We start from the raw sequence: 20,800 nt of genomic DNA, 5'->3' as shown, positions 1-20,800 counted from the left end.
CCAACCTTCCTGCCTAGGAAAGGCCTACATTAGTCTGGACACACACATGCACAGAGTGCTCTCCCAGTGTTCAAAGAGCGAGAAAGTGAGTGATTCCTGCTCTTCAAAACATTTAATTAGGACCACTGTGATAATCAGATTGAAAAGACACTCGTCTTTAGAGATTTCACATATTGTTTTCTGGGGAGCTTTCTGAGGACCACTCAACCCTCCAGAATCACCCTTTTGATGGGAGTGGCATATCAGCACCTGTACAACTAGATAATAACCGAACATTGCCAAGATAACCTTCTGATTCCATAGGAACTTTCAAAAGGCAATTGGACATGTACTTGATGAAGACTAATTTGCAGGGTTATGGGGAAAAATATGAAGCGTTGGATTAAAGTGGGCAGCCCTTTCAAAGAACCGGCATAAGCACAACAAGCCAATTGGCCTCTTTCTGTGCTGTCAGATTTTATGATTCAACTGATTCGATAAAGGCCTACACGGCAATATCCCAGCACAGAGGAGATGATAAATGGAAAAGTCTCACTAGGGTCTGTGTCACTTTAACAAGAGACAATATTCGCCAGCAATATTGTAGTCCCACAATATTGTAGAACATTTTATAACCTAACATCTAGCCTCCATGTATGGGGCAACGTTCTTCCTCCAGAATGATCTGGCTGTGCAGCATGAAGATGAATGGACATTAACTGTCCACTCTGGTTGATGTATTCCTTTCATCTTTTGCAGAGGATAGCTCCATATAAAAGACTGCCTCCTGCTGCCCAACTTAACACTCAAAAGTTCTGCTTTCCACAAGGATTTAGTTGTGCATATGTCTTCCATTGCCCTCCATTTGTCAGCCACCAATATTCCACATATTGGGCAAACTCTTCTCCAAGTCACTACAGATTGCTGCTGTCCAACCTTGGAGACAAAGGCTTGGACAAATCATCTCTGTAGATACAAGAAAGGCAAAGTTTAGCTTTAATTGGTGGTAAACTATATTTAGCTGTACATAAACTGAAGGACAGTGAAGAAAAAATGTGAAGACTGAACTGATTAAGAGCAACTATCATTTAGCATGCATTACAGTGCATACTGAAATACATCTTATACAATGATGGAGACTACAGGTATTGTGTGTGAAGTAACAGTAACAGGTTTCACAATGAAAATCTTACCAGAACCAGTGCAGTCAATGGATGGACTATGCCTCTTTTCTCAGGGTGGAATATTTGGCAGTCCCTTACTTCTATCCACTTTAACCATTCTCTCCACGGACATAGTTGGGTCATGCACAGCCACGGTTTTGCTGAGCTCCATTTTCTGCCGAGCCATTTAATGTGACTCACTGCTATGCTTCCTGCAGCTTTAGGCATCCTTTCTTTGCAGCTTCAGAGACTTTGCTGACCTTCTGGCTACAACTCTTTTGGGGGACAAAATAAAGTTAGATCAAGTGCTACCCGATCTGGGGGACACTCCAGATACTTTTCGACTGCCTTTTTTTTAATTTTTGTGGGTTTGTTTTTGTTTTTTTGTGGGGTCCTTTTGTGATTTTTTGCGGGGGCATTAAAATCATATATTTCCTTCTGGCTACAACTCTTTTAAAGGAGACAAATAAACATTAGGTCAAGTGACCCCCGATGTGGGGGACACTCCAAACATTTTCAATGCCCTTTTTTTGTGTTTTTTTTTGGGGGGGGGGGGTTTGTATTTTTTTGTTTTTTTGGGGGTTTTTTGGGCACTAAAATCAAAATTTTTTCCAAGTGCCCCCTATAAAAGGGGAGGAGGACACTAAAAACACTGGCAATTAAAACAAATTAAACTTTAAAACAGAAAATCAAATTAAAATTTGGTTGCCGGGGGTGATGATGCACTCCAGTCCCTCCGGCGCCCACTTCTCGCGGAAGGCCGCGAGCTCCATCTCCAAGGACACCCTGGCGTGGATGTACGCGCGGAAGAGAGGCAGGCAGTCAGGCTGTCAGGCTGAACGACCCCCTCGACCGCCCGCTGCCTGGACCGGCTGATGGCACCCATGGCCGTGCCCAGGAGCAGTCCTACGAGGAGGCCCTCGGACCTACCCGCTCCCCTCCGCACAGGGTGCCCAAAGATCAGGAGTGTGGGACTGAAGTGCAGCCAGAAATTGAGGAGCAGCACCTTTAAATAATGAAACAGGGGCTGCAACCTCGCACACTCCATAAAAACATGGAACACGGACTCTTCCAGACCGCAGAAATTGCAGGCGGCCTGGGAGTCCGTGAACCGGCTTAAAAATTTGTTGCACGGCACTGCTCCGTGCACCGCTCCGTGCACCACCCTCCAGGCCAAGTCCCCGATAAATCGTGGGAGGACTCCCGCGTAGAGTGCACTCCATCGGGGACCCCCCGCCTCCTCCGGACGGCAAGATGGTACGCCATGGCGTGTCCAGACGGCAGACGAGGATGGCAAAGTTGAGAGTGTGCAGGAGCAGCCCGTACAGGAAACCCCCTCCGCGCAGAACTGAAAGGCACGGAGGGGATTTCCCCGAGGCGGTTCAATTTGTGAGGCGCCGGCTCCCGAGGGAGGTTCCAGGGTTTGGCGCCGATGAGGAATTCCGTCCGGACGGGGGTCAGTTCGGATGGGATCTCCCCACGTGCTTGAGCCTCCTCGACACACCTAACGGAGTCAGGGCCCAGAGCTGTTTTTAGCGACTCGATGGCATCGGCCGCGCGGCGAATGTCGGCCGAATTTAGGCGCCGCGCCAGCATGTCTGGCGCCATCCTTTCCTTCTGGCTACAACTCTTTTGGGAGGAAACTAAACATTAAATCGTGCCCCCCGATCTGGGGGACACACCAAACATTTTCAAGGCCCTTTTTTTGTGTTTTTTGGGCGGGGGGGGGGTTGTAATTTTTTTTCTTTTTTTGGGGGCACTAAAATCATATTTTTTTTCCAAGTGCACCCTATAAAAGGGGAGGGGGACACTAAAAACACCGGCAATTAAAACAAATTAAACTTTAAAACATAAAATCAAATTAAAATTTGGTTGCCGGGGGTGATGATGCACTCCAGTCCCTCCGGTGCCCACCTCTCGCGGAAGGCCGCTAGCGTACCGGTGGACACCGCGTGCTCCATCTCCAAGAACACCCTGGCCCGGATGTAGGCACGGAAGAGAGGCAGGCAGTCAGGCTGAACGACCCGCTCGACCGCCCGCTCCTTCTGGCTACAGTACACGAATTATATCAACAGGTGCAACCTGGAGACGTTGGGTGATTCCAATTAGTAATTGGGGGGGGGGGGGGGGGGGGGGGGGAAGGAGAGAGAAGTCACAACACTCCAATTAGTTAGGGAGGGGAAAAGAGAGGATAAGTCACAAGACCTTTGGGTATGGTCCATCCATACAGACCTGGAGAGAGAGAACTGTGAACCTGTCCTGCCTGCTTTCCTGCCGTTTTGAGCTTCTTTCAAAGGTTAAATTTAAGTATGGGGGCAATACTGACAATGCCATACCTTGTGCGAGCCTTCTGCATCATGGTGCTACGTAGGGGACAACTAATTTGACTTCCATCGCATCAGGAACATCAGAGCACGTAGGGTGCTGGGCAGGAGGCCTTATCCACCTCGGGTATATCGAGACAGGCGTTCATACCTCCACCCGAGTGACACAGACTGTGTCAGAAGGCTGCATTTCCGTAAAGAAGTTGTAAGTGAGATCTGTGAGTTGGTCAAAGTAGACCTGCAACCTAGAAGCATTAGGAGGACTGCTTTGTCAGCTAAAGTGAAGGTTACAACTGCACTTTCATTCTATGCCTCCGGATCATTTCAAGCTACAATGCTCTCACACAGCACTCTTTCTCACACACACAACTGGCTCTTTAAAAATGTCCGATTACCAATTCAGAGCTGTACTAAGCATGCGCGTCCATTGGAACGACGACAAAAACGTAACTTTTTCCCCCGCGCATGCACAGCAGGTGCGACTTCATTTTTTGGCGCAGACAGCAGGCTCCACTCTCCACTCTTTTCCCCCACCACCCCCCCCCCCCCTCCAAACTATTTCTGGCCTAGTAAAATAGGCGCAACTCTGGCAATACGCCAGAAAATGGGCTCGGGGAAAATATGGGCTCGGGGAAAATTGAGCCCAATGTTTCCCCCATGAGTGGAAATATACTCTCTGCATCCATCTTGTCGAGCCCTCCCTGCAGTACCCCACTAGTTACTGTTTGCCAATCGGAAAATGACCTGTTTATCCTGACTCTCTGTTTTCTGTTAGTTAGCCAATCCTCAATCCATGCTAATATACTATCCCCAACCCCGTGAACTTTTATCTTGTGCAGTCACCTTATCGAATGCCTTCTGGAAATTCAAATACACCACATCCACTGGTTCCCCCTTATCCACCCTGCTCCTTACATCCTCAAAGAACTCCAGCAAATTTGTCAAGCATGATTTCCCTTTCATAAAATCATGCTGACTCTGTTTGATTTGGAAAAGCATAATTCAATGTCCCGCTACTGCTTCCTTAATAATGGACTCCAGCATTTTCCCATCGAGATGTTAGGCTAACTGGTCTATAGTTTCCTGCTTTCTGTCTGCCTCCTTTTAGGGGCGTTACATTTGCGGTTTTCCAATTCGCTGGGACCTCCCCAGAATCCAGGGAATTTTGGTAGATTACAGCCAATGCATCCACTATCTCTGCAGCCACTTCTTTAAAGAACCCTAGGATGCAAGCCATCAGGGACTTGTCCACTTTTAATCTCATTATTTTACTGAGTTCTACTTCTTTAGTGATAGTGATTGTATTAAGTTCTTCCCTCCCTATAGCCCCTTGATTACCCCAATTGGGATGTTTTAATGTCTTCTACTGTGAAGATCGATACTAAATATTTGTTCAAAGTCTCTGCCATTTCCCTGTTCTCCATTATTAATTTCCCAGTCTCATCCTCTAGGGGACCAACATTTACTTTGAGCCTTGTTTTGAACCAAACTTGGAAGTTCTACCTGGTTTACATAAACAGCCAGTGCCAAGACAGTTTACCATTTGTTTTTAAAAAAAGCATAATCTGCATCTCATACAACACTGTACTTAAAAGGGATCAGTGCAAGGACACAAGGCCATAACTAGAACCACAACATATGATGACATACAATATGAGAAACAAATGTCAATACTTGCAACGGTACAATGGAATGTGTCAATTAGAAAAGCACCATTAACCGAGGATGAAAGGTTAGTGGTGAAAAGCCACATCTAAGTTCACTACGCAGGAGATTATATTAAAAAAAGGGGGAAAAAAATCACACAATTTAAAAGTATTTAAAAGAAAGCCCTCTTTTCAATTAGAATTAAAGTTAAATTGTCATAAAATCCATGAAATAAGCAATTAATGGGCATTATTTTAGCTGATTTCTACGGGATGTTACACCTCCAGTGATGCAATGTCAAGGGAAAGTACTGATTAGAAGAATCCAAGGGACCAGTTGGCATCATCATAAAGGGAGCTCCACTCATAATCAATCAATGCACAAATCAATCATTCGGGCCCATGACTGAACAAATCAGTGTTTCAACGTGCACTTTTCTTCTGTTGACTTAGGGTAGTTCTTTTAAAGCATTATATTTGACTAACCTTACTAGGGCACTATTTTGGAACTAGCCTCCCAACAGCTGATCTACCCAAGTATACATGTAGTGTTGCACAACCCCTTTTTAAAGTGGAAGGGAGCAACCCTGTGTCATTATTAAGTTTGTTACTCTGCTTGGGACATCTCTTTTTTTAATGTATTTATTTATAGAATTTTATTTATAGTTCCTAGCAATCTTCTAGCCCAAAAGTTTCTTTAAGTGCTGGCTGATTCACGTGCTCTGCAGGGTTTGTTGCTCGAGTCGAGGGCATGTACAGCTCGTTCGGAAGGTGCAACATTCAGCCAATTAGACCTCAGCATTTTCTAAAGCAACGGTAGTCATAATATGGCTCGGAGCACATTTTGCAGGCCACTACCCGCAGCCCCCTCCTCACCCTGTGGCCTTTGGCAGATCTGCAGTTCCACGTGCCTCCTTCCATTGCCCGCCCAGCTGTGAGATACTAACTGAGCTGGAATCCAGTGCTGTGTCTACTCCTTTTCTAGCTCTGCAGCAAAAGTCAGGAGAATGCAAACTAGAGTCAGGGATATTTTAGCTTCCCGGCAGCAAGTGAAAGAACCTTGTTAAAATACAACTGTTAGTCGTACAGTGATCTCCATCTCTTCTTCCTTTGTGGGGGGTGCTTAGCCTCCAATGGATAAGTAGCATAACTGAAATCAGGAGTTCACCCTGTAGGCAGATCACAGGCTCTCTGTACCAGTGACTAGAGATTCATTGGTCTTGATGCAACATTGCTGGAAAGTCACAACTAAACAGACCGGCAAACACCAGTGCGGCAAGTGCAGCAGCATGAAAGCTAAAAGTTCCAGTGATGGTGAAAGAACTTGCATTTAACCAGCACTTTTCACATCCTCAGGACGTAACAAAGTGCTTTACAATTACAGGTTGAACCTCCCTTATCCGCAAAGCGTAAGGGATTTTTCCGGACGAGGGGTGGTCACATTAAATTGGATGGTATAGGTACTGAGCAAGGGGATATCAGGGGCTGGTTGGCTTAGGGTTGGGAGTGCGGCAGAGAGATCATGGGGAGGGGGTGGGGGCGGTGGATCGCGGGGTCAGGCCAGCGATTACGGGAGTCGGCAGCGAGGAAGGACTTCAATTTGTTCATGTCGGAGTTTTGTGCATGTGCCACCCTGGAATGATTCTGGACAAGGGGTGGTTCCGGATAAGGGAGGTCCAACCTGTAATGAGTTACTTCTGAAGTGTAATCTTTATTTTCATAATGTTATTATAATAACTATAAGCTCTGTCAATCAGGCCCTCAGAGCCCAAAGGAATTGATCCCAACTGCGCTGATATTTTCTGATTTGTCCTTCCTGCCTCATTGTTGGATAAACCTTAAATCAGAACACCAAGGGCTATGAGTATCAGCAAGTTAACAGCAACACAGGTTTAGACTTTGTGGGCCAAGGTCCCAAGGTATACACGTATGTGGCTCACAAAGACAAAATGCTTTGCTACTCCTGCACAGACTCACTGTGGCTTCAACAATGTTTTATTGGGGGAGTGAAGGGAAATGCTATTTCCCGTTTAGATGCCCCATCTCCTATTCGCAGTTAAAAAGCAAACTACTGCGGATGCTGGAATCTGAAATAACAGAAAATGCTGGAAATTTCAGCAGGTCAGGCAGCATCTGTGGAGAGAAACAAAGTTAACGTTTCGGGTCAATGACCCTTCACGAGTTCTGACGAAGGGTCACAGACCCGAAACGTTAACTCTGTGTCTCTCCACAGATGCTGCCTGACCCGCTGAGATTGCTAGCATTTTGTGTTTTTATTTCCTATCCTGAATTACTCCCAAGCACCAGAGAAGAGCGGCAGTCAGGCCACTGTCGCTGCTGCTCTTTAATCAGCCACTGGGAGACACTCAAGTGACTTAGGGCTGCTGTTCATTTTCTCTCACCACGCAGAAATGGCTCAGCTCCGCTCAATTTTCCCCCTCCCCCACCCCATTACCTATTTGGGACCACCTGGCCAGGATGAGGAATTCACTGTGAGGTGGGGAAAGATGGAGGAACTGCCGTAAACACCATCCAACTGCTCTGCCACGTGAAGCACTTTGCTGGCACCCAAACTCCTTGGCTGTACCCTGTTGCGAATATGCTTGTTGAGCATACCATTTTAACAGGCAGAAACTTTAATCATATATATTAAGCCCCGACCTTCTCATTCTACCTGAACCTAAAACATTCATGTGACTGTAAAGCTGGGACAGGAATCTTTAGCATTGACACAAGGCTTATTTAATGTATTGAAAAAATACTCTAGAATAAAAACTGCACTTAAGCCCAATACACTGTGTTGAGCAACACATTTCTCATGTGATGCTCTTAACATCCCCTCAAATTGTTCAAGCCCACCAGACACATCTGGAACCAGCACTACATCACACTGACCTTCTCATTATTGTACTTGTAGAGAACGTTGAGGGCCAGATTCTCCACCCATTATCTATAAATCTAACCCAAAATCTAACTCTACTGCTGGTGTTTTTGACAGTACGAATATTTCACAGCTCCACGACACCAACTCAAGCTGAACACGGGTAAAAATTAAATATCAAGCACAAGGATTCAAGGGAATATAGCGGTGCAGCACGAGTACCAATGCACGAGGCCATAAAATGACAGACTGCAGCTTTATATATGCTTCTCCCCAAACCCCACACTGCCAGTCTCAGCCAAGTCAGCTATCTACTGGTAAGTAGGGTGGGGTGAAGAGAGAGGAAAAAAAAGATGGACAATGACTTGCCCCCAAACCCAGCAGCCAGTTTTACGGTACCATTAGCTTAGCGTGGGAGCATACTGCTTTACCCACCCTACCCTCCGTGCCACCCTAAAGCCTTGGGGAGCAGGGGAAAACAACATTAAAAAAATATATAGTCACAAGAAAGAGGGGACAGGCCAGTGGCACAGCAACAGGGCGCATTAACGTGCAGGTTAGCAAAACATAAGTTTCTAAAATCTCAGCTGGACAATCTTGGAAGGCGGAGAGAGAAAAAAAGACAAAATTCAGAAGTTGAGTGAAGCAGTGCTGCTCACATACTCCTTCTGGTTGTTGGTGGCTCATTGACAATCACAGAAGCCTGTGAGCAGTGTGCCTACCAATGCTCTGTGAATAACGCTGGGGGGCGGGTGGGGGAGGGAGTGAATGTTAATGTTAGCAAACAGCTTACAAAATGGTGGAAAGTGAGGGGGGGAAAATAGAGGATTTTTTGTTAAACAAGTACCTGTACTAAAATAAATATGGAGCATCACATATTTTCAGAAATTAAAGCTGCCCTCTTTTACTATAGCTCCCAATTCAAGTTCACAGATTTGAACTTTTTGTCACTGAAAAACAATAGGAGCTTTAACTCAGTGTTGTTCCTTTGTCTAACAAGCCCAGTGTTGTCTCTGTTTAAATACTGCCATGCGCCATGATTACTGAAATTTAATGGTACATGATATCGAATAATTTCTCTTTTTTGTCCCCAAACTGCATCCAGAATTAAAAAACGCAATTGCCCACATGAAGCACAAAGTTTGAGAATTGAACACGTATTTTAGAATAGTCTTCCTGACAGCAACAATACTGCTTACACCTCAGTTAGAATGTCCATAGTTTTAAGTGCCAGTCACACAGGGTGACACTGTTCTTTTGATGAAATATTCAAACCTGGTTAAATAGGACTTTCTCATTCAAACACTGATCAACCTGTTGAGAGTTTATATAGTTCCCGTTTTCTAATTCCCATTTCCAGCAGTCACAATTTTCTATCATTGTTTTCTCCAAGTTTATACAGCATACTGATACCAATACAGTATAAGCGGTTGGGAAGAGGAGAAACACAATTAAGATCTTTTGCAATATGCTTAATTCATCCCCTGAAACTGCTCCCACCACCAGACTTGCACCCAGTATTACACAGTTCAAAAATACATTCAAGATACACGAGTTTTAAAGCCCGGAATCTATGATTGCACTGCTGGGTATTTTCCACAGTTCAAGTGGAGATAATATGAAAATTTCACACTCCTAGAATTACAATTTCACTGATCACCACTGCATTTTCAGTTTGTTTTTAACACTGACTTGTTCCCATCACATGCACAGTACTTGCTGTGCTAACAAGATGCAGTTCCTTCTTATTCAGCATGATAAGAGTGAAGGATAAATTAACCCTTTGCACTCACCTGGAAAAGCCCTTTCCGCAGCTGATGCAAATGTAAGGTTTGCCCACCGCTCCGTCGTGAGACCGAATGTGATAGGTCATCCGGTCCTTCCGCTTGAAGCGCTGGTGGCAGATGGGACACTCAAATGGCTTTTCTCCCGAATGCGACAGTTTGTGGCGGTTCAAGTGGTAAACGTCCCTGAAAGCTTTGCCGCAGAGCTCACAGGCCACATTTTTCCGCATTCTGCCTCTCTTGCGAGGGAGGTCGAGGCCGCTGGAGGACGCCAGTAGATTGTCCCCGAGTCCCGGCAGCTGGTTCTCCCCCGACCCCAGCTCCATGCTCAGCCCGGTGTGCTGCGCCTCGTGGAGCAGCAGGCGATTGGCGTTCTTGAACACTTTGCCGCAGAAGCTGCAGGGGTAGAAGCCCTCGTCCCTCATGGCCAGCGGGGCCGCCAGCAGCGGCAGGTCAAACAGCGAGGTCTTGCGAGGCCGCCCGCGCCCCCTCTTCACCACCTTGGCGTGCTCGGCGCCCACCGAGTTCATCGGCGCCTGGAACTGACCGGCCACCAGGGTCGGCGCGGCGGGCGAAGAAGTCACCAGGCCGTCGATCGCCGGCAAGGAGCCCGGCAAGGCGGCACCGGGGCTACCTACCTTGACGTCGCCGCCGCCGGCGGCCTGCAGGTGCCCGTTCTCGCCCACGTAGCTGCCGTTGGCGCAGGCGGCGGCGGCGGCCGCCAAATCCAGGGCGAAGCCAAAGTCCACGTTGGCGGGGCGGAAGAGCATCATGTCCCCGCGGGCCGAGGAGGAGGAGGGTGGCGGCGGCGGTGGTGGGAGCGGCGGTGGCGGCAGCGGCGGCACCATGATCTGCACGTTGGACTGCTTGATGACCTCCTGGCAGATCTCGACGACGGAGCGCATGAGCAGGAACTTGGCGGCCGTCATGAGCTCGGGGAAGCTCTCGAGCCGCACCACGATGCGCGAGGTGTAGGCGAAGTCCAGGATGTCGCGGAACACCTTGGCGCTGATGGTGTGCATCTCCAGCTCGCGGGGGCCGGCCGCCGCCGCCGCCGCCGCGGCCTGCTCGGCGGCCGAGCCCAACACCGATTCGAAGTAGTCGCTGCAGGCGGCCAGCACGGCCCGGTGGGCCGGGAAGCTCTCGTCGCCCACCCGCAGCACCACGTCGCAGAAGCGGCCGCCGTTCTTGCGCTGGCCGTTGAGCCGCTTCAACATGTCGGCGCTGTGCTGGCTCACCTGGTAGGTGTAGCTGTTCCAGGGCTGCTCGGCAGCCCTTTCCATCGCAACCGCCAACTTAGCGCGCGCGCGCGCGCGAGAGAGAGTGTGTGTGAGGGAAACAAAAACACCCCCCCCCCCCCTTTCCTCAACAAAACTAAAATAAATAATAAATAATTTTTTTTGTTAAATTTTTTTTTAAAGCGCGATTATTTTTTTTCTCACGCCACACCGACAAGGAGAGGCTGGGGGCAGGGGCAGCGGCGGCGGCAGCGGCTTTTGTTCGAGCTCACAACCCGGGCCCCCTCCATCGAGAGCGGGCTCCAAACAACATGGCAGCCCCGCCGCTTCCTGTCAACTCCGACCCCTCCTCGCTCCCCCCGCTGTCTCCCCCCTCCACACACACACAAACCAGCCCAAAGCACCACACACACCTCCCCACCCCCCCCACCCCCATACTCGGCTGCAGCAAAACAGCGTGCTCTCTTTTTGCATTTCTCCCCCCCCCCAACTCCCACTCAATGCAAAGTTTACATGATCGTGCACTTAAGTGCGTTTGCTATATTTTTAAAGCATGCAATATAATATATACATATAGACACACGCCATGTATTTTTATATATCTATCTCAAAGACTTGCATTTATATAGCGCATTTCGCGACCACCGGCCGTCTCGGAGTGCTTTACAGCCAAATGAAGCACTTTTGGGAATTGTGACTGTTGCAATGCAAATCAAATAGGGGGAAGCGTTTACGTCCTAACAGACCCCTTCCAACAAATGTCTTCACCAGACAGACTCGCACTCAGCTGGAGCAGTGGGTGCCACTTGCTCCTCAGAAAAATGCCTTTCTGCATTCCTTTTTAATGTAGGGGTGGTGGGTGATGTTGCGGGGGGAGTTTGCAAATAAAAAGCGGTAGGAGATTGTTCGAGTGTCTTTAAAGAACAAGAGAGACAAGGAATTGAATGCAGTAACATTCGCTGTAGAAGGACGAAGCGGGCGGGGGTATAGGTATAGTTGGATGTTGACGAAAATATACTTTTTCAAAAGATATCTCTCGCATTATTTTTTACACTCAATACAAAGTTTACATGATCATGCACTTCAGTGCGTTTGCTTTCTTTATATATACGCACCATGTATACGTTAAATTGGAAAAGCTTTTATTTTCGAACAGACCCCTCCTCCCCTCTAACAAAGACATGTCCTGTCTTTCAGGGGAAAATCCCGATAAAATTTCCTTAATTGCATTCCGTGTGCTTTAGTTGTTGGCATTTCCACATTTTTTTAAATAGACAAGGATTGGTACATTTTGCAAGTGCGGATTGCAAAAAAAAAAGCAGTCTGTAATTGATAAATTCACTAAATCGTACTGCGAACGCATGCTGACCAAAGTTGATTCCTTTTAACAGGGTCCCTCCCCCATCGCAAACACAGCCATGCGTTCTCACACCCAGGAAAGTTATTTGCTGCCTGTCGTTTGTTTTTAGTTAGCTACTGGAGAAAATATTAAGAGAAAATGCTGCAATGTTCAAAAATGTTTTTTTTAAACAAGGGATTTACATTGAAAATGTAGTTTGAGGAAAGTTGCACTTCAGTTTAGGCACACACACACGTGCATTCCTGTTCTGTTCAGATGCAAAAACAAAGTAAAATAATCTCTTATTTTGACGCAACGCTGGATGTCGACCACATGTTACAGTTATTCCAATAAGCAAACTGCGCGTTTCTACGCAAGTGCAGCTTTATGTTAAAAACAGAGATTTGCAAGTGTTCAGGTATTCAGGAGTTCATTGTTGTCAATACATTGCAGTTTTTTTAATTGCCCTGATTACAAAATGTGAAAGTATTTTTTTTGTTAATACTGCAGTTGCATTCTGCATTTAAGTATTTAACTCACTGCGATCAGAAATGGAGCTTTACGTTACCAAGTGCTGCCCTTTGCCCTCACACACACTGGTACCCCACACCCACACACATTCCAGTCCCAGTCAAGCACGAAACTGATATATATATATATATATAAAAGAAACGTTCTCCTACACCCTGACCTTTGAAAAGCCAAAATTCTCCTGAAAAGCTCAGATTGATTCACTGACTGCAAAGAAGAAAATGTGTTGAAAGACAAATTTGGATTTTTGCTGTGTTCTTCATATCCCTGGGATGCCCCAAAGCGTTTCACAGCCAGTGAAGTACTTTTGAAATGTAGTCACTGTTATTGTGTAGGCAAACATAGCAGCTAATTTGCACACAGCAAGATCCCACAAACAGCAATGAGCACAAAATGTGATTCAGTGATGTTGGTTGAGGGTTTATGATACCATGGCTTAGAACGTTAAATTATAAAGAAAGACTTGGATTTATATAGCACCTTTCACGACCATTGGATGTCTCAAAGTGTTTTACAGCCAATGAAGTACTTTTGGAGTGCAGTCACTGTTGTAATGTGGGAAACACGGCAGCTAACTTGCGCACAGCAAACGCCCACAATGTGATAATGTTGATTGGGGGATAAATATTGGCCAGTACATCGAAATAGTGCCATGGGATCTTTTACATCCACCTGAGAGAGCAGATGGGGTCTCGGTTTAATGTCTCATCTGAAAGACCTCCAACTGTGCCGCAGTTAGTCTAGATTTTTGTGCTCAAGTCTCTGCAATGGGACTTGAACCCACAACCTTCTGACTCAGAGGTGAGTATGCTACCTGATACGTCCTTACTACACAGTATAAATGCACACGAGGCCATGCTTGAGAGAAGGTCAGTCTGTGACCTGTCCTTTATTCCTTAGCACTCAAGTGATGAAGGTGGGTGGAGCTTCCCCTTTTATACCTGAAGGTCCAGGTTAGGAGTGTCTCCCACCTAGTGGTCAATGTTCTCACGGTGTACAACTTAGGTCAGTTTATACATTGGTTACAATGCTGGTTGAATACATGACATTACCTCCCCGCGCCCCCCCCCCCCCCCCAAAAGTCTTATTGGGATCACAGGTTGAGTCTCTCTGGTGGTTTACGCTCCCTTGTCGAGCGCCTCAGTTGGGCTCCGGTTGTTGGGCGCTGGCTTGAGTGTCTGCTGTTTGCGGTGCCTCAGGCCTGTCCGGACTGCCCACAGTGACTGGGCTCTCCTCCCTTTGGTTCCGGTGTTCGGTCACCTGTGGTGGAGTGAACTCTACATCATGTTCTTCCTCTGCTTCTTCTATGGGGTTGCTGAACCTCCTTTTTGTTTGATCCACATGTTTGCGGCAGATTTGTCCATTGGTAAGTTTAACTACCAGAATCCTATTTCCCTCTTTGGCAACCACAGTGCCTGCGAGCCATTTGGGCTCTGCAGCGTAGTTGAGGACAAAAACAGGATCATTTATATCAATACATCGCGCCCTCGCATTCCTGTCATTGTGGTGATATTGTGACTGGCGCCTGCTCTCGACAATTTCTTTCATGGTGGGGTGTATAAGGGATAATCGGGTTTTGAGCGTCCTTTTCATTAGTAGCTCTGCGGGTGGAACCCCTGTGAGCGAGTGTGGTCGGGATCTATAGGCCAACAGGAGGCGTGATAAGCGGGTTTGTAGGGAACCTCCTTGGAATCTGAGCATCCCCTGTTTGATTATCTGCACTGCTCGTTCTGCCTGGCCGTTTGAGGCCGGCTTGAACAGTGCCGTTCTAACATGGTTAATTCCATTGCCTGCCATGAAGTCCTGGAATTCAGTGCTTGTGAAGCATGGGCCATTGTCGCTGACCAAGATGTCCGGTAGACCGAGGGCGGCGAACATTTCCCGTAGACTTTCTACCATGGCAGAGGATGTTCTCGAATTCAAAATGTCACACTCGATCCATTTGGAGTAGGTGTCTACTACAACCAAAAACATTTTCCCCATGAAAGGACCTGCGTAGTCCACATGGATGCGTGACCAAGGCTTGGCGGGCCATGGCCAGGGGCTATGGGGGGGCTTCCCTGGGCGCATGGCCCAGCTGGGCACACGTGTTGCACCTGCGAACACAAAGTTCCAGATCTGCGTCTATCCCTGGCCACCAAACGTGTGACCTGGCAATTGCCTTCATCGTGACAATGCCCGGGTGCCCATTGTGGAGTTCTCTGATGAACACCCCTCTGCCCATCTGGGGCATGACTACGCGGTTTCCCCACAGTAGGCAATCGGCCTGAATCGAGAGTTCATCCTTGCGCCTGTGAAATGGCTTAAATTTCTCAGGGCATGCCCTGTACGTGGCTGCCCAGTCCCCATTCAGGACACATTTCTTGACTAGAGACAATAGCGGGTCTCTATTTTTCCAGACTTTAATCTGACGGGCTGTCACGGGTGAGCCTTCACTTCCAAAAGCTTCAACAGCCATGACCATCTCAGCACCATGCTTGGTAGCCCCCTCAGTGGTGGCTAGTGGGAGCCTGCTGAGTGCATCGGCGCAGTTTTCGGTGCCCGGTCTGTGCCGAATTGTGTAGTCATAGGCAGCTAATGTGAGTGCCCACCTCTGTATGCGGGCCGATGCGTTTGCATTTATGGCCTTGTCGGCCAAAAGGGACGTTAGGGGTTTGTGATCTGTCTCCAGCTCAAATTTCCTGCCAAACAGGTACTGGTGCATTTTCTTTACCGCATATACACATGCGAGCGCCTCCTTTTCTACCATCCCGTAGCCCCTTTCTGCCTGGGACAGACTCCTGGAGGCATAAGCTACCGGCTGTAACTGACCCTTGGCATTGACATGCTGCAACACACACCCGACACCATAGGACGACGCATCGCACGTTAACACAAGTTTCTTACATGGGTCATATAGCGTTAACAGATTGTTGGAACATAACAAATTGCGTGCTCTATTAAAAGCCCTTTCCTGGCTGTCCCCCCCCCCCCCCCAGACCCATTCGTGACCTTTGCGTAGGGCTCTAGCAGCGTGCTCAATTTGGGAAGAAAGTTACCAAAATAGTTCAGGAGCCCCAGGAATGGACGCAGCTCCGTCGTGTTACGGGGTCTGGATGCTCTCTGGATCGCTTCCGTCTTGGATGCAGTAGGGCTGATTCCGTCTGCTGCTACCCTCATCCCCAGGAATTCTACCTCTGGAGCTAGGAAGACGCACTTCGCCTTTTTCAGTCGCAGACCTACCCGGTCCAGTCTGCGTAGCACCTCCTCCAGGTTGTGGAGATGTTCTTCAGTATCGTAACCCGTAATGAGGATGTCGTCCTGAAAAACCACCGTCCCTGGAATCGACTTGAGGAGACTTTCCATATTTCGTTGGAAGATCGCGGCGGCCGAGCGAATCCCGAACAGACATCTGTTGTACTCAAACCACCCCTTGTGTGTCGTGATGGTGGTCAGCTTCTTCGACTCACTCGCCAGCTCCTGGGTCATGTAAGCTGAGGTCAGGTCCAATTTTGAAAAATGTTTGCCACCAGATAGTGTCACAAAGAGGTCCTCCACTCTCGGTAGCGGGTACTGGTCTTGGAGTGACACCCGATTGATGGTGGCCTTGTAATCGCCACATATCCTGACTGACCCATCCGCCTTGAGCACTGGCACAATCGGGCTCGCCCAGTCACTGAATTCGACTGGCGAGATGATGCCTTCCCTCAACAGGCGGTCCAATTCGCCTTCTATCTTTTCCCACATCACGTACGGCACCGCTCTGGCCTTGTGGTGTACTGGTCTGGCGTCCGGGTTTATGTGAATCACTACCTTGGCCCCCATGAAAGTGCCAATGCCGGTTGAAATAATGAGTCAAATTTGTCCAGGACCTGTGAGCATGATACTCGCTCCACAGAGGAAATTGCATTGACATTGCCCCATTTCCAGTTCATGACAGCAAGCCAACTCCTCCCCAGTAGTGCGGGACCGTCCCCTGGGACAATCCAGAGTGGCAACCTGTTCTCCGAATCTTTGTGGGTCATGACTACCATGGCGCTGCCTAGCACCGGAATGATCTGCTTTGTGTAAGTCCGTAGCTGTGCGTCAATCGCCGATAATTTTGGCCTCCTGGCCTTGGATGCCCACAACTTTTCGAACTGTTTGATACCCATCAGGGACTGGCTGGCACCCGTGTCTAACTCCATTGATACTGGGATGCCATTGAGGAGCACTTTCATCATTATCGGTGGCGTCCTGGTGTATGAACTGTATACGTGCTCCACATGAACTCGCTGAACTTCAGCTTCCAGCGATTTATCTCAGTGTCCATTTCTACAGGTATTTTGCTCATCTCTGCAAACTCCGGCTGAATGTATGCCTCCACGCCTCCAGCATGAGTTGCGGTTTGAAACAAAAGGTCCCTTGCCAGTCGATCGTCCCTGACTGCCCCTGTTATTGTCCTTGAGTGCACCATTAACAGGTGTTGATGGCCCCATTGTCCCTTGCAATGGCGTGAATCGATGTTCAGCTTGCCATTGTCTCTGTCGAACTCCCCCTCTGGGTTCGACTACATGTTGGGGCATGCCTGACTGCCCTTGTCTGCCTGGAGAACTGTGTGCTGCTTTAACAATGTTGAATCTCTGTCCCAACCATTCCTTAACACAGTACCTCTCGTCTGTCCTGCTTGTGGCCATGCTCGCATGGTTTAAATCCCAGTTTCTTGTCGCCATTGATACGTCCTTACTACACAGTATAAATGCACATGAGGCCCATGCTTGAGAGAAGGTCAGTCTGTGACCTGTCCTTTATTCCTCAGCACTCAAGTGATAAAGGTGGGTGGAGCTTCCCCTTTTATACCTGAAGGTCCAGGTTAGGAGTGTCTCCCACCTAGTGGTCAATGTTCTCACGGTGTACAACTTAGGTCAGTTTATACATGGGTTACAATGCTGGTTGAATACATGACACTACCCACTAAGCCACAGTGGCTGAATGGCCTACTCCTGTTCCTAAAGTTCACCGGGAGAACTCCCAGCTCTTTTTCAAAAAGTGCTGTGGCATCTTTTATGCTCATCTCAACAGACAGAGCCTCAAATTGATATCTCATCTGAAAGACAGCACCATCAACAATGCAGCTCTCAGTGCGACAACAAAATGTCCGCCAGAGTGAGGCTTGAGCCCCTAACCTTCTGGCTGATAAAATGGGCATGAAATGCAAAATATATTTCCAACGTACTAACTGAACTGAAGGAAAAAAAGAGGAAAAATGTCATTGCAAATTGCCCACCAATGGACTCGTTCACAGGTATCATTGAATTTAATTAGTTCTGAGGTTTCCTTTAACGAGTATACCTATATAACACACATTTTAATTCTATGAAAACTGGTGGGGTTAAATGGAGAATGTGAGATTTAGTTCAAATAATTCAAGTAGATAATGCAGTATTTCGTATTCACCATAGGCAGGCAGTCCCTCGAAACGAGGATGACTTGCTTCCATGCCAAAAAAAAGGATGAGTTCACAGGTGTTTAAAATGAAGAACCCGAACTACATCCTCAAGGGTGGAAGATGCCTGTGCGTGGATTTTTTTAACGTGGGGTCGCCGTTGCACACCAGCCACCACATGGGCTTGACCGAACTAGGCCTTGGTCTAGTGGCAAGGATTACCCAAGACAGTTGGAGACCAGCTCTGCTGCATGGACCCAGTGCGCACACATATCGCAGTGTGGGCTAGCCCATGCTGCCCCTGGGCCCCGGGCCCCGAACTCACGCCTCCCCTGGGCCCCGATCATGTCCCTCCACAGTCTCTCACAGCTCCTTCGCCGCTCCTGCTGTACCTGCCCACGCTTCAATCACCGACTTGGACCTTGATGACGTCACTCTTCGCTGTCGTCACCCTCCTGCACCAGCTCGTGCTGTACCTTGTAGTGGCCTTCCTCCACGCTGCTCTCGGGGCCGCACGCCGCTCCTTTTATGGCCCTGACCTGCCGCTGATGGTTTCTCGCAGCTCGGGGCCTCCACAAAAGTAGTATTTCTTACCAATTGTGGAAAGATGACTGATGCGCGCATCAGGTAACTTGCCCCACATCCCTACCTCATGTCGCCCAGTAAGAGAGTTCGGGAGCTTGTGCAGCACAGAAACTATGGAAATACACGTTTTGTAGAACAAGAAGAGAGTAAATGTAAGGAGTAACATGGGAAATGTGACTGTTAATGAGCTGCTGGATTCTCACTCGTACTAATCTCAAATCTGTTTTCTCTAAATACCTTTCACAAAAGATAAGTACAGATGACAGGGGTCAATCATCCTTCCATAGAAACCTTTGGTTCCATCATAGCGTCTAACTGCCTTTTGAATGATTGCTGAGTTTTTGGCTCCACTACCCTAGCCTGAAGTCCATCATCATCATAGGCAGTCCCTCGGAATCGAGGAAGACTTGCTTCCACTCTTAACATGAGTTCTTAGATGGCTGTACAGTCCAATACGAGAACCACAGCCTCTGTCACAGGTGGGGCAGATAGTCGTTGCAGAAAGGAGTGGGTGGGACTGTTTTGCCGCATGCTCTTTCCACTGCCTGTGCTTGATTTCTGCATGCTCTCGGTGATGAAGCTCTCAGTGATGAGACTCGAGGTGCTCAGTGCCCTCCTGGAGGTCCACTGAGGGCAGTCTTTGGGCAGGGTCTCCCAGGTGTCAGTGGGGATGTTGCACTTTATCAGGGAGGCTTTGAGGGTGTCCTTGTAACACTTCCGCTGCCCACCTTTGGTTTGTTTGCCGTGAAGGGGTTCCGAGTAGAGCGCCTGCTTTGGGAGTCTCGTGTCTGGCATGCAAACTATGTGGCCTGCCCAGCGAAGCTGATCAAGTGTGGTCAGTGCTTTGATGCTGGGGATGTTGGCCTGGTCTAGGATGCTAATGTTGGTGCGTCTGTTCTCCCAGGGGATTTGTAGGATCTTGCGGAGACATCGTTGGTGGTATTTCTCCAGCGACTTGAGGTGTCGAATGTACATGGTCCATGTTTCTGAGCCATACAGGAGGGCAGGTATTACTACAGCCCTGTAGACCATGAGCTTGGTGGCAGTTTTGCGGGCCTTTTCCTCAGGAGGCCGAAGGCTGCACTGGCGCACCAGAGGCAGTGTTGGATCTCGTCGTTAATGCCTGCTCTTGTTGATAGGAGGCTCCCGAGATATGGGAAGTGGTCCACATTGTCCAGGGCCATGCCATGGATCTTGATGATTGGGGGGCAGTGCTGTGCGGTAAGGACAGGCTGGTGGAGAACCTTTGTCTTGCTTATGTTTAGCGTAAGGCCCATGCTTTCATACGCCTCAGTAAATACGTCAACGATGTTGCCTATAAAAATCGTGACTAAGACAATTACGCCGGCGCAGATCACGGGGAAACTTTGAAAAAAATAGATACGCCAAAAAAAACAGCGTGGACCACTTCCCACATCTCAGGAGCCTCCTATCAACAAGAGCAGGCATTGACGACGAGATCCAACACCGCCTCAAATGCGCCAGTGCCACCTTTGGCCACCTGAGAAAAATTAGGTCAATTTTTTATGTGAAAAAGTACTTCCTAACCTCATCAATCAACAACAATAACTTGTATAGTACCCTTAACGTAGTAAAACGGCCCAAAGCGCTTCACAGCAGTGTTATAAAACAAAATTTGACACCGAGCTACATAAGGAGAAATTAGAGCAGGTGACCAAAAACTTGGTGAAAGAGGTAGATTTTAAGGAGCATCTTAAAGGAGGAAAGAGAGGTAGAGAGGTTTAGGGATGGAATTCCAGAACCTGGGGCCTAGGCAACAGGAGTCCCGCAACCAATGGTTGAGCAATTAAATTCAGGGATGCTCAAGAGGCCAGAATTAGAGGACGCAGGTATCTCGGGGGTTGGGGGGGGCTGGAGAAGATTACAGAGATAGAGCTCAATTTTCCCGGGTCATTTGCACCGTTT

General features: G+C 48.1%; 2 protein-coding genes across 3 annotated transcripts in view; one reads left to right on the top strand and one right to left on the bottom strand.

Moving 5' to 3' along the window:
- Nucleotides 1-11,097, bottom strand: part of patz1 (POZ/BTB and AT hook containing zinc finger 1) — a 99,732-nt gene extending 88,635 nt beyond the window's left edge. For both annotated transcript variants that reach the window (XM_070887570.1, XM_070887571.1), the window contains exon 1: nt 9,787-11,097. In XM_070887570.1, coding sequence (XP_070743671.1) covers nt 9,787-11,060 — 1,274 coding nt within the window. In that variant the 5' untranslated portion in view covers nt 11,061-11,097. The remainder of the gene's footprint in view (nt 1-9,786) is intronic.
- Nucleotides 10,058-20,800, top strand: part of drg1 (developmentally regulated GTP binding protein 1) — a 98,985-nt gene continuing 88,242 nt past the window's right edge. The window contains exon 1 of the mRNA XM_070887572.1: nt 10,058-11,018. The gene's annotated coding sequence lies outside the window, so the exon portion shown is untranslated. The remainder of the gene's footprint in view (nt 11,019-20,800) is intronic.

Source organism: Pristiophorus japonicus, chromosome 8, assembly GCF_044704955.1.
Source record: "Pristiophorus japonicus isolate sPriJap1 chromosome 8, sPriJap1.hap1, whole genome shotgun sequence".
In the NCBI taxonomy this organism is placed as follows: domain Eukaryota; kingdom Metazoa; phylum Chordata; class Chondrichthyes; family Pristiophoridae; genus Pristiophorus; species Pristiophorus japonicus.
This window is presented reverse-complemented; position numbering and strand designations above follow the sequence as displayed.